At 46.5% G+C, this 13,398-nt stretch overlaps 1 protein-coding gene across 15 annotated transcripts in view; it reads left to right on the top strand.

The window, feature by feature from the left end:
- The window catches only part of LOC311056616 (uncharacterized protein), a 36,621-nt gene that overhangs the window by 12,976 nt on the left and 10,247 nt on the right, over positions 1-13,398 (top strand). For 5 of the 15 annotated variants that reach the window (XM_084073368.1, XM_084073375.1, XM_084073381.1 and 2 more), the window contains 10 exons: positions 954-1,289; positions 1,549-1,753; positions 2,495-2,806; positions 4,369-5,466; positions 6,454-6,750; positions 6,930-7,433; positions 8,044-8,148; positions 8,779-10,494; positions 11,422-12,399; positions 13,071-13,293. In XM_084073368.1, coding sequence (XP_083929494.1) covers positions 954-1,289; positions 1,549-1,753; positions 2,495-2,806; positions 4,369-5,466; positions 6,454-6,750; positions 6,930-7,433; positions 8,044-8,148; positions 8,779-10,494; positions 11,422-12,399; positions 13,071-13,293 — 5,774 coding nt within the window. The remainder of the gene's footprint in view (positions 1-953; positions 1,290-1,548; positions 1,754-2,494; positions 2,807-4,368; positions 5,467-6,453; positions 6,751-6,929; positions 7,434-8,043; positions 8,149-8,778; positions 10,495-11,421; positions 12,400-13,070; positions 13,294-13,398) is intronic. The other 10 variants (XM_084073371.1, XM_084073369.1, XM_084073380.1 and 7 more) reach the window with 7 other exon arrangements.

Raw genomic sequence — 13,398 nt, 5'->3', positions numbered from 1 at the left:
AAAAAGATGCAACCAGAACATTCGCAATGAGTTATTTAATGTTAGTAGTTATGGCTACTATGACGTTGGTAAATCTAGAGATGGTTTAGTCTGACCGGTTCAAATGATTAATACAGGTTATCGTTGAATTTTCAGTCAGTGCTTTTAAAATGTTTTAATAGTCAAATAATAAATAGCAAAAAAAACAGCATTATTAGTGTTTCTCTACACCAGTGGTCCTCAAACGGTGTGGCGAGATACACTGGAGTGCCGTTAAGTAATTCCAGGTGTGCCTTTGAATTTAATTACATATTATTTTGCAATATACACAACTATACAAACAGTTATATATATTTTTTCCTAGTGTACGGTCATTTCCGAATGCAAAATTCTATACCCTGAAACAATATATATCTTAGCTACTTTCAACCTGGCATCCCTATCGTGGGCATGTTATTTTAGGCAAAGATACAAGTTTACAACACGTTGCAACGTGATTCTATGAATACAGGTGTTTATTTTGACTTGTCCTCTGGTGTACCTTGGGGAGAAAAAAATATGAAAAGCACTACTCTACACAACATGACACTGACTGCTCCCCTGCCAAACGAATGTTCTGAGAAAATGCAACCAGGGACAACAGGTCCAGATACAAGATTTTCACTCCTCGAAAGACCATGGATACACCAATATACTGAACTTATTGTAAAGACTAAAGACTAAAAACACTACTGCTCTGCTCTCTGGCGCCATTTACACTATTGACTGTGCTAATCTCCCCATCTTTTCCCATTCTTTTCTTTCTGTTCACTCTTTATTTCCATTTTCCCAATCATATACTTCCCCTTTTCAATTCCTGCATACTTTCACACTAACACTATTTACCCTCTGCTCTCTTCATACCTACCTCTATCTCTCTCTCTGTCTCTCTGTCTCTCTCCTTCTCCTCTCCTCTCCTTCTTTTGACTGCTCAGGTGGTCAAGGGGCGTGGCCTAAGTCTGACTCCACTGTCTCTGGTGGTGACATCAGCCCCGTTCCTCTCCTGACCAGACCTGACCTTGACGCTCTCTGTGACCCTGAGGCTCCGCCCCTTTCCACCTCCCTCCCGCGCTACTCACCGCCGCGCTCCTCCTCGCGCCGGCTCTCGTCTCCCTCTCGCTCCTCTCCTCGCTCCTCCTCGGTTCTTTTCTCCTCTCCTCTCTCTTCTTCTCCCCGTTCTGCCTCCCTTCTTCCCTCGTCCCCAACGGCAAGCGCTCCCCCTCAGCTCCCCCCTTCTTCTGCGCCCGCCCCGCTCAGCTCTAGCCAGTCAGGTACACCAGCCAGTTACATGTGGGAGTTTCTTTAAAAGTTCTTCTATTGGGGAACACTCCAGTGATTTAAAAGACTCTTTCTGTTGATTTGCTGGGGGTGGAAACCATGTCCAAAACCATTACTTTTCAGGAAGAAAAAAATAAAATACAAGATTTATTCCTGACAGCAACAATATGGAAACCAGTTTCTGTTTGCCTCTGGTTCTCCTGTAGGCCAGTTGTTGCTTCATGTCCTGACTGTGACATTTAACCTTTGTAGGGATAACGTCCCCCCTGGCCCAAGTGGACAAGGAAACAGCGCCGGTTGCCAAGGAAACCACCCCAGCCACTCTGACCCGTGGTGATGAGTCTCCGCGAGGCAACAGGGCGGTTGCCAGCATCAGAATAGCCAACCAGCCAATCAAAGAGGCCCTGGACTCCGGTCAGACCATCAAAGAGAGCCAAGCTGAACCAAGATGCATCAGGTGGGTTCATATAACAATGTCACATGATCTCACAGTCAAGTTTTGTTTACTTGCTGTGGATACAGTACATGCGAGGTCTGCCTCAGACCATCGCATATACAGACATACAGTACAGTACTGTTCTTAAGTTTGCATCATGCTGACTGCACTGAATTCTAACCCTGTAGATTGGATGCAGTCCTAACTCACTTCAATCTGTTGTCAGGACACAGATTGCAACACTTGCTGCATAGTGCTTGTTTGCGAGTAAAACTACTCTTAAGTAGTTTGGGTTTCTCCAGGTTAACCTGGCGCAGTGCTTGGTAAACCTGTTGTTAGCTGCCTGATATGGTTGTTCTGCAAGAATGAAATAAAACTGTATTGCTGTTGTTGATTCATTGATTTGTCCATGGTTATTGAGCGGATCAACGGCTGTGATTTGATTTGTGGTGGCTCAATCGTCACAGTTGCTTTGTGTGTGATGTTTGTGCTCCGTTGAAGCTGCTAACAATTGCTGAGTTTCCCCCGCTGGTTGTCCTGCTGTCCTACCGGCCTGCGTTACACACGGCTGTAGAATTAGAATTGGCACTCCCAGTTCTAATTCTTGGTGTGCACTGTGCAGCCTGCTTGAACTCCCCGTCATGACCTCTCACATGCTGAGCCTTGCGACAACTCACTCACACCACTTACCACCTTTGTGACCCACCAACCCTGTGACTGTTTGACCTGTCAACTCTGAACACCAGTGTCTCTGTCCCCCAGTCCTGGCGAATCCCGTTCAGAACTCATCATAGCCCCACCTCCTCCCTGGCCCTTCTCCTGTCCTGAGGCCGACACCCCTCAGCAGCCCTCCACCAATGTCCTGGCAGCATTTATCACACCTAAACAGCCATTGGCTGCGAAAGAAACAGATAAAAAGCAGACAGAAATGCCCAAAAACCCACCGCTTGCAGAGGCAGAGCCAGACTTTGATGACATCATCTTTGAATCACTAAATCAAAGTCACCAGTCTGGAGGTTTGTTCCTGGAAGAGGATGACTCAAAACGGGACACAATTAAGAGATCTCCGTTGGGGTAAGTATCATATGCATATACTGTACACATACTACATACACATATGCATATAATGCACAATTTTCATCAATAGCTCATCTACAAGCTCACAACGTGTCACATCGCAATGCATTGTGGCTATTTTCAGAAAGAGCGACGCTTCTGTTTTAAGACACTGTCTTAAAACAACATCTTACAACAGAATCTATGTTATGCAATACTCAGAAATGGGATTTGCCTGCAGACTGAACAAAGCCTTAATGGCAATGCCATCTCACACACACACACACACACACACACACACACACACACACACACACACACACACACACACACACACACACACACACACACACACACACACACACACACACACACACACACACACACACACACACACACACACACACACACACACACACACACACACACACACACACACACACACACACACACACACACACACACTCTCCGGGAACGCATTTGTGTCATTTTAAGATTTCTTTGGCTATTCAAAAATAGCAGATATACAAGCTCATAGCTATGATATGATATATAGCTATGAGCTTGTAGATCTGCTATTTTTGAAAAATCTTGAAGATGTGTGTAAATCTTTTTACACACATATCGTATTAAAATATATACATTTTTTTATACAAAAACAAAACATTTTGAGATGGGGGTCCGCGGCCAAATGCATATGTGGCATGTGACAGCCAGAGTTTTAACAAAAACTAAGATGAGCGAACATATTACTCCAGTTTTAGCTTCACTACATTGGCTCCCGGTTCTTTTTAGGATTGATTTAAAAAATATTTTACTTGTTTATAGAGCTCTCAATGGTCTGGCACCTTCCTACCTTTATGATTGCCTGCCTAAATATGTTCCAAACCGCCCCCCTCCCCAGGTCTTCTAGTGCTGACCTGCTCGAAGTGCCTACAATGGCATATAGAAAACACGGTGAAGCAGCATTCTGCTTCTATGGGCCGACGGCTTGGAATAAACTCCCATTAGACCTAAGACTCTGTAGATATAACTTTAAAGCACAGCTTTACCTATTTCTTCACTCTTGCTTTTAGTTGATTTTTAAATCTATGTGTTATTCATGTCCTCACTGTTTTGCTTGATTCGCCGCTTTTTCGCACTTGTGCTTCATTCTTGCTCTGTACTTTGAGCTGCTGTTCATGTCATGGTGCTATACAAATAAAGTTTATTATTATTATTATATCTAAAAAAAAATCTTAAATCCTAACATGTTGCTATATCAGTGGTGCTCCAACTTTTCCATGTCAAGGACCCCCAAAATGATATGTATTTGGCCGCGAACCCACATCTCAAAATATGTTGTTCCAGGGACCCCCAGAAGCACAGATCGGATTTTAAAATGTTTGCTTTAATACTTATATATATATGTTCAAAGATCTGCACACATTTCCCACGATTTAAAAATAATAATTAAAAAAATGACACAGATGTGTTCCCGGTCTTAATGGATTCATGTGTAAAAAACACTATACACATACACAGACAAAAACACACATTAAGGGTTAAAGGGTATTGCCTGTGTTGCCCTTGTCCTACAGTCTTGAGCCAAAAGCCCTGGAGAAGCCCCCTGGAGAAGCCTCCTCACTGACAGAGCTCCTCCAGGAGGCACAGAGAGCAACGGGGCCTGAGGAGCAGGGGAGAGAGAGCATGGAGGAGCAGAGCAAGAAAGGAGAGAGCGAACGGATGAAGAGCGAGGAGGAGCAAAGAAAGAGGACGCTGCTGGAAGATGAGAAGAAGAAGAGGCTCCTGGAGGAGGTGGAGGAGAAGAAAAGGTCAGAGGAGAGACTTTTGAAAGAGGAGCAAGAGCGGGAGGCGAGTAAAGAAAGAGAGAAGGAGCAGAAGAGGAGGAAAGAGCAGGAAGAAAAAGAGAGGCTCTTGAAGGAGGAGAGAGAGAAGGAGCTGAGGAAAAAAGAGGAGGAGAGGATAGTTGCGGAAGAGGAGGTGAGGAAACGGAGGGAGGAGGAAGAACGGGAGAGACAGATAAAGATGGAGAAAGAGAGAGAAGAGCATAGAACGAGGGAGCAGGAAGAGAGGAAGAGGAGGGAGGAGGAGGAGAGAAGGAAGAGGGAGGAAGAAGAGAAGGAGCAGCAGAGAAAGATAGAGGAGGAGAAAAAGGTGAGACTCTTGAAGGAGGCCAAAGAAAAAGAGGAGCGTAGGGTGAGGGGAGAGGAGGAGAGACGGAGACAAGAGGAAAAGGAGCGACTCTTGAAGGAGCAGAGAGAGGCGGAGAGGAAGAAAAAGGAGGAAGAAAAAGAGATGGAAGAGCGGAGGAAGAGAGAAGAGGAAGAGGAGAGGAGGAGGAAGAACCAAATGGAAGAGGAGGACAGGAGACTCAAGGCAGAGGAGGCGCATAAATCCCTTCCTCTCTGCGTTCTGGAGGCTAACAGGTCAGACGAGGACAAGGAGAGGATGAGAACTCTGACTGACCCTGGGTCAGGGTCTGAGTCCAGTCCAGAAGCTTCTCTTGGGCATCTCCCTCCTCCTGCGGAACAGACTGGTGTAACATCCAAACGACCGCCTTGGGCAGAAGATTTCTTCAGCCAATCGCACGGCAGAAGCACCGACGTCCACCTCTCACAGAACAAAATGACCACCCTGTCAAGCCCCGCCTCTGTGGGAACGAGAGACAATGAGTGGTGAGTTACATTGCTGAAATCATGAATCATACCTAGAAGAGTTCATGTGTGGAATGTATTTTCTTTTTTGTCATGGAATTTCTTTTTCTTTTTCTTATGATGATCAAAATCAATCAATCAATCAAACCATCTTTATTTTGAAAATTGAAAGTTGCATCTTTCTATTACATTTTCTTAAAATTGACTTTAGAACTCTATTCTGTCATTCTGTTGTAATGATAATGGGCCTCATTCACGACCAGTCAATGTTTTTTTCTTACCTACGTGCATGTTAGTGGATCCTGATTATTCTTGTAATGTTGCTTGTTTTTATGCATGCGGACTACGGGTGGAAATTATCATTCTTGCTAAATCCGGTGTATTCATTACATCATGCATATGTTGTTCATTAATATGTGCTGTCCCGTCCAAACAAACAATTACACATTGGTAGAGGTTTAGGTGGTGTAGTTATCTTGCTCCGTAGATTACAAACTTATCATTCAAAATAGCCTCCCCATTGACTGACACTGCAAGGTGAAACCGGTCACTCTTTTAGCACATAAACAAACCCAACGTGGAATCCTACAATGTATAACAATTAAAACACAACTCCTATTTTTCTTTTTTATAGAATTGTTATTTTCCTGTAGAATTTACTACAAATAGTAAATGCGTTCTCACAACACGTCACAACCAGATGCGTTTTGAGCTTGTAGATCGTAAAGTAGGAAGTTCAAGTGAGAAAGAACATATTGCATTTTGCATAAATGTTTGATATTAGTGAATGAGGCCCATTGTGTTTTTCTGTTGATCTGAGCTATTTTGATTCATTTGGATGACTGTTGTTTCCCCTGTTGTTTCATCACCTCATGCCCTTCCTCGTGTCTTCCTGCTTTCCTCTCCCATCGCCTTCCTCCTCCCTTCTCCCTCCCTGCACCACATCTACCTTGTCTTCTCTTTGTGGTTTGTCCTCCCCCTCTCTGACTGTCTCTGTCTGTCTCTCAGTGTGGGGCAAGCCACTCGGCTAAAAGAAGGTTCCTTGTCTGAATCTGGCGTTTTTGCCCTAGACAATAGTGGGTCCTCCACTTCTAGCACACCTGGCATCCAATCAAGCCCCACTGCTCAGTCCTCGACACAGGGAATCATATTAGAGGCCTTGTTGGTCCCGCACCAAGAGAGAGTTTTGGATGCGGAGGTTCCGCTATGGAATGTTCTAGAAGGGAGAAGTAGGGAAAATAGAATTGATCAGAACTCAGCGGCAGAGGTTCTTTCACACGAACACACACAACCCCTGGGCAGAGGGTAAGAATGGACAAGGGGCCGCCTGTCTGTCTGTCTGTCTGTCTGTCTGTGTCTGATTTATCTTTCTGATTGACGTAGTGTGTCTATCTGTCTGTCTGTATGTCACACACTGGTTGTCTGGTTTACTTTGTAGTGGCATAACTAAGTTCTGTGTGTCTCTTGTGTGTTTGCATTACTAGCACCCACAAAGAAGATGGTACAGAGACAAGAAACACTACACACAAACTTCAGTCAGTCACAGCAGAGGACTCGCAGGAAACGCATCACCTAGGCCCAGTCCCCGCCATGTCACGTCTTCCAGCAGTTGAAGAGGAGCCTAAGGAGCCAGAAAGACCAGTCTCCCCAGGATTCACAGACATACCAGCAACCCCAGAGGAGGTTAATGAAGACGATGATCTAATGATTCTGGAGCTGGCTCCACTTTTGCCTTCCAGTCCAGAACTCATGGAATCGCATTTGGACTCAGGTGAAGAGCAAGTAGGTGGTCACATGGCCGAAGATCAGGAGTACTTTATCGGCAAGGAGTCAGTACACAAAGCAGAGAATCCACTGTGGGCAGCCGTAGAGGAGACCGCTGTGGCGAAAGCAGCGGAGATAAAGATGGACAACTCTCAGGCAACCGAAGAGAGGCCTGGAGAGGAGAAAGAGGAACGGAGCGAGGAGAAGAGTGGTGTAACAGGGGGGTGAGTCACTTGTAGCATGGCTTGACTTGGCTCCCTGGTACTTCTCAAAGCACGTCATACAAAGAAACACACACACACACACACACACACACACACACACACACACACACACACACACACACACACACACACACACACACACACACACACACACACAAACACTCGTACACAGGGATCTTTGTGGTGCTGTGTAGCTTACGCAATGCTTACTTCCAAGCAGCAATTAACCCAGTCTGTTGCTCTGCTCTGTCAACCTTCATTCATTTCATTCCAGCGTACTATTCTGCCTGTGCTGTTTTAAATAGATCTGATTGTTCTGGAGGGCTTTTCATATAGAATCGCAAAGAGCTGATAGGTCGACTCCAGTGCAGTAATGAGCGTGTGTGTGTGTGTGTGTGTGTGTGTGTGTGTGTGTGTGTGTGTGTGTGTGTGTGTGTGTGTGTGTGTGTGTGTGTGTGTGTGTGTGTGTGTGTGTGTGTGTGTGTGTGTGTGTGTGTGTGTGTGTGTGTGTGTGTGTGTGTGTGCGCGTGCGCGCGCACGCGCGTTTGTGTGTGTGTGTGTGTGTGTGTGTGTGTGTGTGTATGTGCGTGCACGTGCGCACACATGTCAGTGCCCAGAAATGTATGTACACAGAAGAAGAGGTGTTTGTAGATGAAGAACAGAAGGAGGAGTCTGTTGGCTTCATGTCAGCAGTAGTGGGGGTGTTTTATAGAGGGTGAGTCTCTCTGTACACCTGCCTGTCACGTCGTCTGTCCCACAAGAAAGAGAAAGCTTTTGACATTTTTCTAATCATTTATCAAATTAGATTTATCAGAGCATCCCACACAGAAATGCATTTTTATTCAAAGGTCAGAGAGTAAAGGTTTGCTTGCAATGCATGGTACAGTGCCTTGCTGAAAGGCACTTTTGCATAGTTTTTGCTAACCATCCACCTTTCATCTGCTGGCTCATAGCTAGAATAACCCTCCTGTCAATGCTGGGGATTGATCAATAATGGTTTGTTTATGATACATTGAGTTAGCAAAAAGTGATTGTAATCATGTCATGTTGAATTAGTCTCTGAGCAAGTTCTGCTCTCGTCTGCATGGCACCAGATACAGTTTTTTCACTTTCTCAATTACTGAAGTGACACATCATGGCATGGTGTAAACGGTGTGGATATTCGGTTCAGCCATTAAGTAATGTGTTCCTCAGTGTGCTTCGGCAGAGAACTGTGATCCAACCCTAAAAGCCAAGTCTGAATAGCAACCGTTTGGTATAGAGCATGCTGTCCATCGGCTGTCGTCACTGGATAGAGTTCTGTCCCTGAGTTGTCACTTTCCTGTCACTCCTCTCCATCCCATAGCTATGAGACAGTGACATCCCTGCTTCGCTCAACCGGACCGGCCCCGGTGGCAGATGTAAGTCCTAAAGCAGACGAAGACCCAGACGCAGGTCCACCGAGTCTTTCTGCACTGGACATCCTGCCACCCGCAGCATTTTCGGACACAGCTGAGGAGCAGCCGGTCAGTGGGCAGGACCTGCCCAGGAGGGACCCATTGCCATTGGTCGGGAACATGCGGATGCTACCTTACCTGGAGGCACACGGGCTGAGTCTGGTGGACAGTCTGAGACTGGCTGCTATCGAGCAGGAAAGAGAGAGGGAAGAGAGGAGGAAGAGAGAGGAGGAGGAGAGAGAAAGGAGAGAGAGAGAAGAGACAGAGATGAGGGAGAGAGAAAGGGAAGATAGGGAGACGGAGGAGAGAGAAAGAGCAGAGAGGGAGAGAGAAAGGCTGGAGATGGAGGAGAGAGAAAGAGCAGAGAGGGAGAGAGAAAGGCTGGAGAAGGAGGAGAGAGAAAGGGCAGAGAGGGAGAGAGAAATGATGGAGAGGGAGAAGGAGGAGAGAAAAAGGGCAGAGAGGGAGAGAGAAAGGATGGAGAGGAAGAAGGAGGAGGAGGAGAGAAAAAGAGCAGAGAGGGAGAGAGAAAGGCTGGAGAAGGAGGAGAGAGAAAGGGCAGAGAGGGAGAGAGAAATGATGGAGAGGGAGAAGGAGGAGAGAAAAAGAGCAGAGAGGGAGAGAGAAAGGCTGGAGAAGGAGGAGAGAGAAAGGGCAGAGAGGGAGAGAGAAAGGCTGGAGAAGGAGGAGAGAGAAAGGGCAGAGAGGGAGAGAGAAATGATGGAGAAGGAGAAGGAGGGGAGAGAAAGGGCAGAGAAGGAGAGAGAAAGGATGGAGAGGGAGAAGGAGGGGAGAGAAAGGGCAGAGAAGGAGAGAGAAAGGATGGAGAGGGAGAAGGAGGGGAGAGAAAGGGCAGAGAGGGTGAGAGAAAAGATGGAGAGGGAGAAGGAGGAGAGGGAAAGGGCAGAGAGGGAGAAGGAGGAGGAGAAGAGAGAAAGGGTGGTATTGGAGAGGCAAGAAATGGAGAAGAGTGAGAGAGAGAAACGAGAAAGGGAGGAAATAGAGAAATCAGAGGAAGAAAGAATGAAGAGGGAAAAGGCAGAGACAGAGAGGGCAGAGAGAGAGAGATCAGCGATGGAGGAGGACAGAGAGACACAAAAAGATCAGGAGAACAAGATGCAGAAGATTCCTCCTGGCTCTTCCTCTGCGAGGGACAACCAGGAAGCAACATGTAGTCAATCAAACGACTGGCCCAACCTGAGGGAGGCAGAGCTGGATGAGATAGCGTGCGAGGAGACGCTGGAGGGTCACACTAATGAAATAGAACTCAAATCCCATCCAAATTCAGTGAGCGTCCCCCAACCTAATACAGAGGTCAAAACCGTTCTGAACGAAGGTGGTCATTGGTCTGCTGGAATGGGGGCTTCTGACCTTGACTCCAGCCTGAAAGTTAACACAGCTGACTCCACACCAGCGGCAACCAAAGATTCGAACCGTGCTGTTAAAAATGAGGCACTGGGCAGAGCGGGCCCAAAATCATTGAGAAGAGGGAATTCCAAGGTTAAGATCGGTGCCATCCCTGTGTGGATGAGAGAGGAGGAGGAAGAGGAAGTTGAATATGAGAGAGGGCAGGAAGACCTTGGAAGCATCTGGCTTTCTGAGCTGTACATGGATAGGGAAGGGGGGTAAGTAGATGGGTGACTGACTTGGCTGAATAGTGAGGGGCATAAAGAGGGTATGAGAAGGAGGGTAGAAAGCACCTGTGCACAAGGTCAAAACATTGGTCAAAAAAGTGTATGTCTTTGCATCCTGCAGAAAGAAAATTAGACTCGGCATTTTGATAATTACACAATAAGAATTCTTCCTCTATCAACCTGTGTACTAAGGGCTCAGCCTTTGGTTCAGCGTACCCTTCTTCTGTGTTGGCATGTGAATGCCCTGCTCATGTCCTTCTATTAGCAACATCATCACTTAGATGATGTTTGTGAAGAAACCTTGACCTCCCTCTTTACATACTACTGTATGTCTGGCTGTGGTTGTGAATGTTTTACCAGGCAGTGTGACGCGTGTTTTTCGACCACATTGTGGTATTAAAGAATACTGCCATTTATGAAGAATGATTGCTGTTGAAGGGCATCGTCTTTCATAGACATTGTATGGTAGATGTTCCCCTCACACTGCAAATTTCCTTTAACACTGTGGTCATTTTTAAGAAATAAAATAATTCGTAAACAGTGCAACACTACTACAATGAGGGCAGTGTATTGGTTTCTGCTTCACGGTGGTTATGTGATATCTGCAATCATAGAGCATGACTGGTTTGTTGAGCTATCACTACAGTGTATCATGTGGCATGGACTGGTGGATGGAATCGTAAGGTCAGTCACTATTGTTACTGTAAGCACGAGGTTGGAGCATGGGTATTTTTGTTATGATTGGGTTTATTCTCCGTTCGTTTATGTCTCTAATATGGTTGGTCTGTCATGGTTCTTGTTTCTGTTGCTGGGAGAACTGTGGCATGGCAAAGACTGTGTGGTTTTAGCAGTGACTGGTCCTATTAAAGGTACCCCAACTATCATATCTGGGTATGTAACTGCCCTCTCTGTCTACAGCCCAGATCATCCATCCACCACGACCCCTGAGGCCACCCAGGAGCCCACCCACCCACCTTCATCTACCAATCACCACGTCCTATGCCAGAGCCCTTCTGTCAATCAGCCAAACAAATCTGAGGACTCTCGTTCTCTAACCAATCAGGAAGCTCCTCCTCATTGCGAACCTCCTCCCGTGCCTAAGCAGGAAGTGGGAATCAGCACGACAGCAAATATCAAGCCAGCTCCTCCTCCACACGGTGAGACCCTCGAGCAGCCGTTAACTGGACGGGGAGATGATGCTGCTGATGTTGTTGGAGGAACTGCCGGGGTCCCTGCAGAGGCCAAACAGGAAGGAATTAAACTCATCCTGTCATCGGTGGTTCCTTGGCCCTTTCCCCCTGACAAAAACAGCGCCAAGATACCCGCTGACACACATACTGAGACCCACATGGAATCACACGATGATACGTGCAGCGGTCTGAGAAAGATGGCAGACATGAACGTCGACACTCCGGATTCTAATAGCCCCAGTGTTGACATGGACACACACAACGCTACGAGTGACACTATTCACGTGGCTGACACCCATACAGACACAGACACTACCATGGAAAGAACAGGGCACTTACACTTTAAGTCACACACCTCTGAGCCTATCACCAAGGCCCAGCAGCTGGAGGAGGAGGAGAGACTGTTATTGGCTAAAATACGGCTGATGACAGGCGGCGCTTCTCCGGCCCCAACCCCCCGCAGTATAAAGAAACGCCTCATCCCCGACCCCCATGATATCATCTTTGACACCGTAGAGCTTAGTAGCCAATCAGACACCAGCACCGGGGACGGACCCATTACAGAATTGAAGTCCATCGGTTCCTGCTTTTCTGTCCTGGAGGAAATTTCATGGGATGAGGATGGAGAGCAATTAGCCAGTGAGCTGGGAGAAGCCATGGTTGTACAGGAAGAGATGGAAATAAAACAGGAAGCAAAGGACAAAGTGTAAGTCAGCTGGGGAGGTCAACCCCTGCTGCTCTAAACCATACTATTCCATTGAAGCCTGTGTGTGTGTGTGTGTGTGTGTGTGTGTGTGTGTGTGTGTGTGTGTGTGTGTGTGTGTGTGTGTGTGTGTGTGTGTGTGTGTGTGTGTGTGTGTGTGTGTGTGTGTGTGTGTGTGTGTGTGCGTGTGTGCGCACGTGTGCCTGATTGGACTTATAGTTCTGAAGAATATTTCTAAGCAGAATTATAATTATAAGTGTTATAATTTTTTATACATGCATTTTTCCCTAGAAAATATCACAACACAGATGACACAATACAAGCAACAGCTTGCTGTACTGGCTGGGCTCTTTGTTTGTACGTGTTTGTACCTTAGTTGTGGTGAGACAACGATTCACCACATCTTTTGGTCAATATTATCTGGAATGTTGCCAATAAAGCTGTTTGTCACTCTTAACGCTTGCATTGACTTGATACTAACTTTCTGTTCTTCCTCGCTTGGTGCTGTCTGGACTTGCAAGGTGGTTACCCCTGCAACAGGTTTGCAAGTCCACAATATACGCTCATCCGCTCAGTTGTTGCTGATCATCAAGAATTAGTAACGACAACGCTTTGATTCTAAACTCAAGTCCATAATCCATTTTGTCTATTTTGTCCCAATGCCCTCTCCTTAGGCGAAGTGATCAGCTGACTGTCGTTCCTGGTGATAGAGAGAAGAAAAAAGACCAGCAGATTGAACGTCCTACAGGTCACTCGAAAGTACGTGCACAGGCCCCTCCTGCAGTGTCTAATGGAAAGCCTGCACTAGAGGAGCCAGACGGTGTCGTCACCTCTGACCCAATGACCCCAAAGTCTGCAGCCATGGTCAGAGAGGAGGCTGATGGAAAGGACGAGGAGGTAAATAACAGTAATGGATGGTAGTTCTAAGAACAAGCACTAGAGGTCTTCACGGATCCACCGCCAAGACCCATACGGATACGGGTTCAGTTCCATATTTTATTA

Source organism: Gymnoscopelus microlampas, assembly GCF_963454915.1.
Source record: "Gymnoscopelus microlampas genome assembly, chromosome: 12".
NCBI lineage: Eukaryota > Metazoa > Chordata > Actinopteri > Myctophiformes > Myctophidae > Gymnoscopelus > Gymnoscopelus microlampas.
This window is presented reverse-complemented; position numbering and strand designations above follow the sequence as displayed.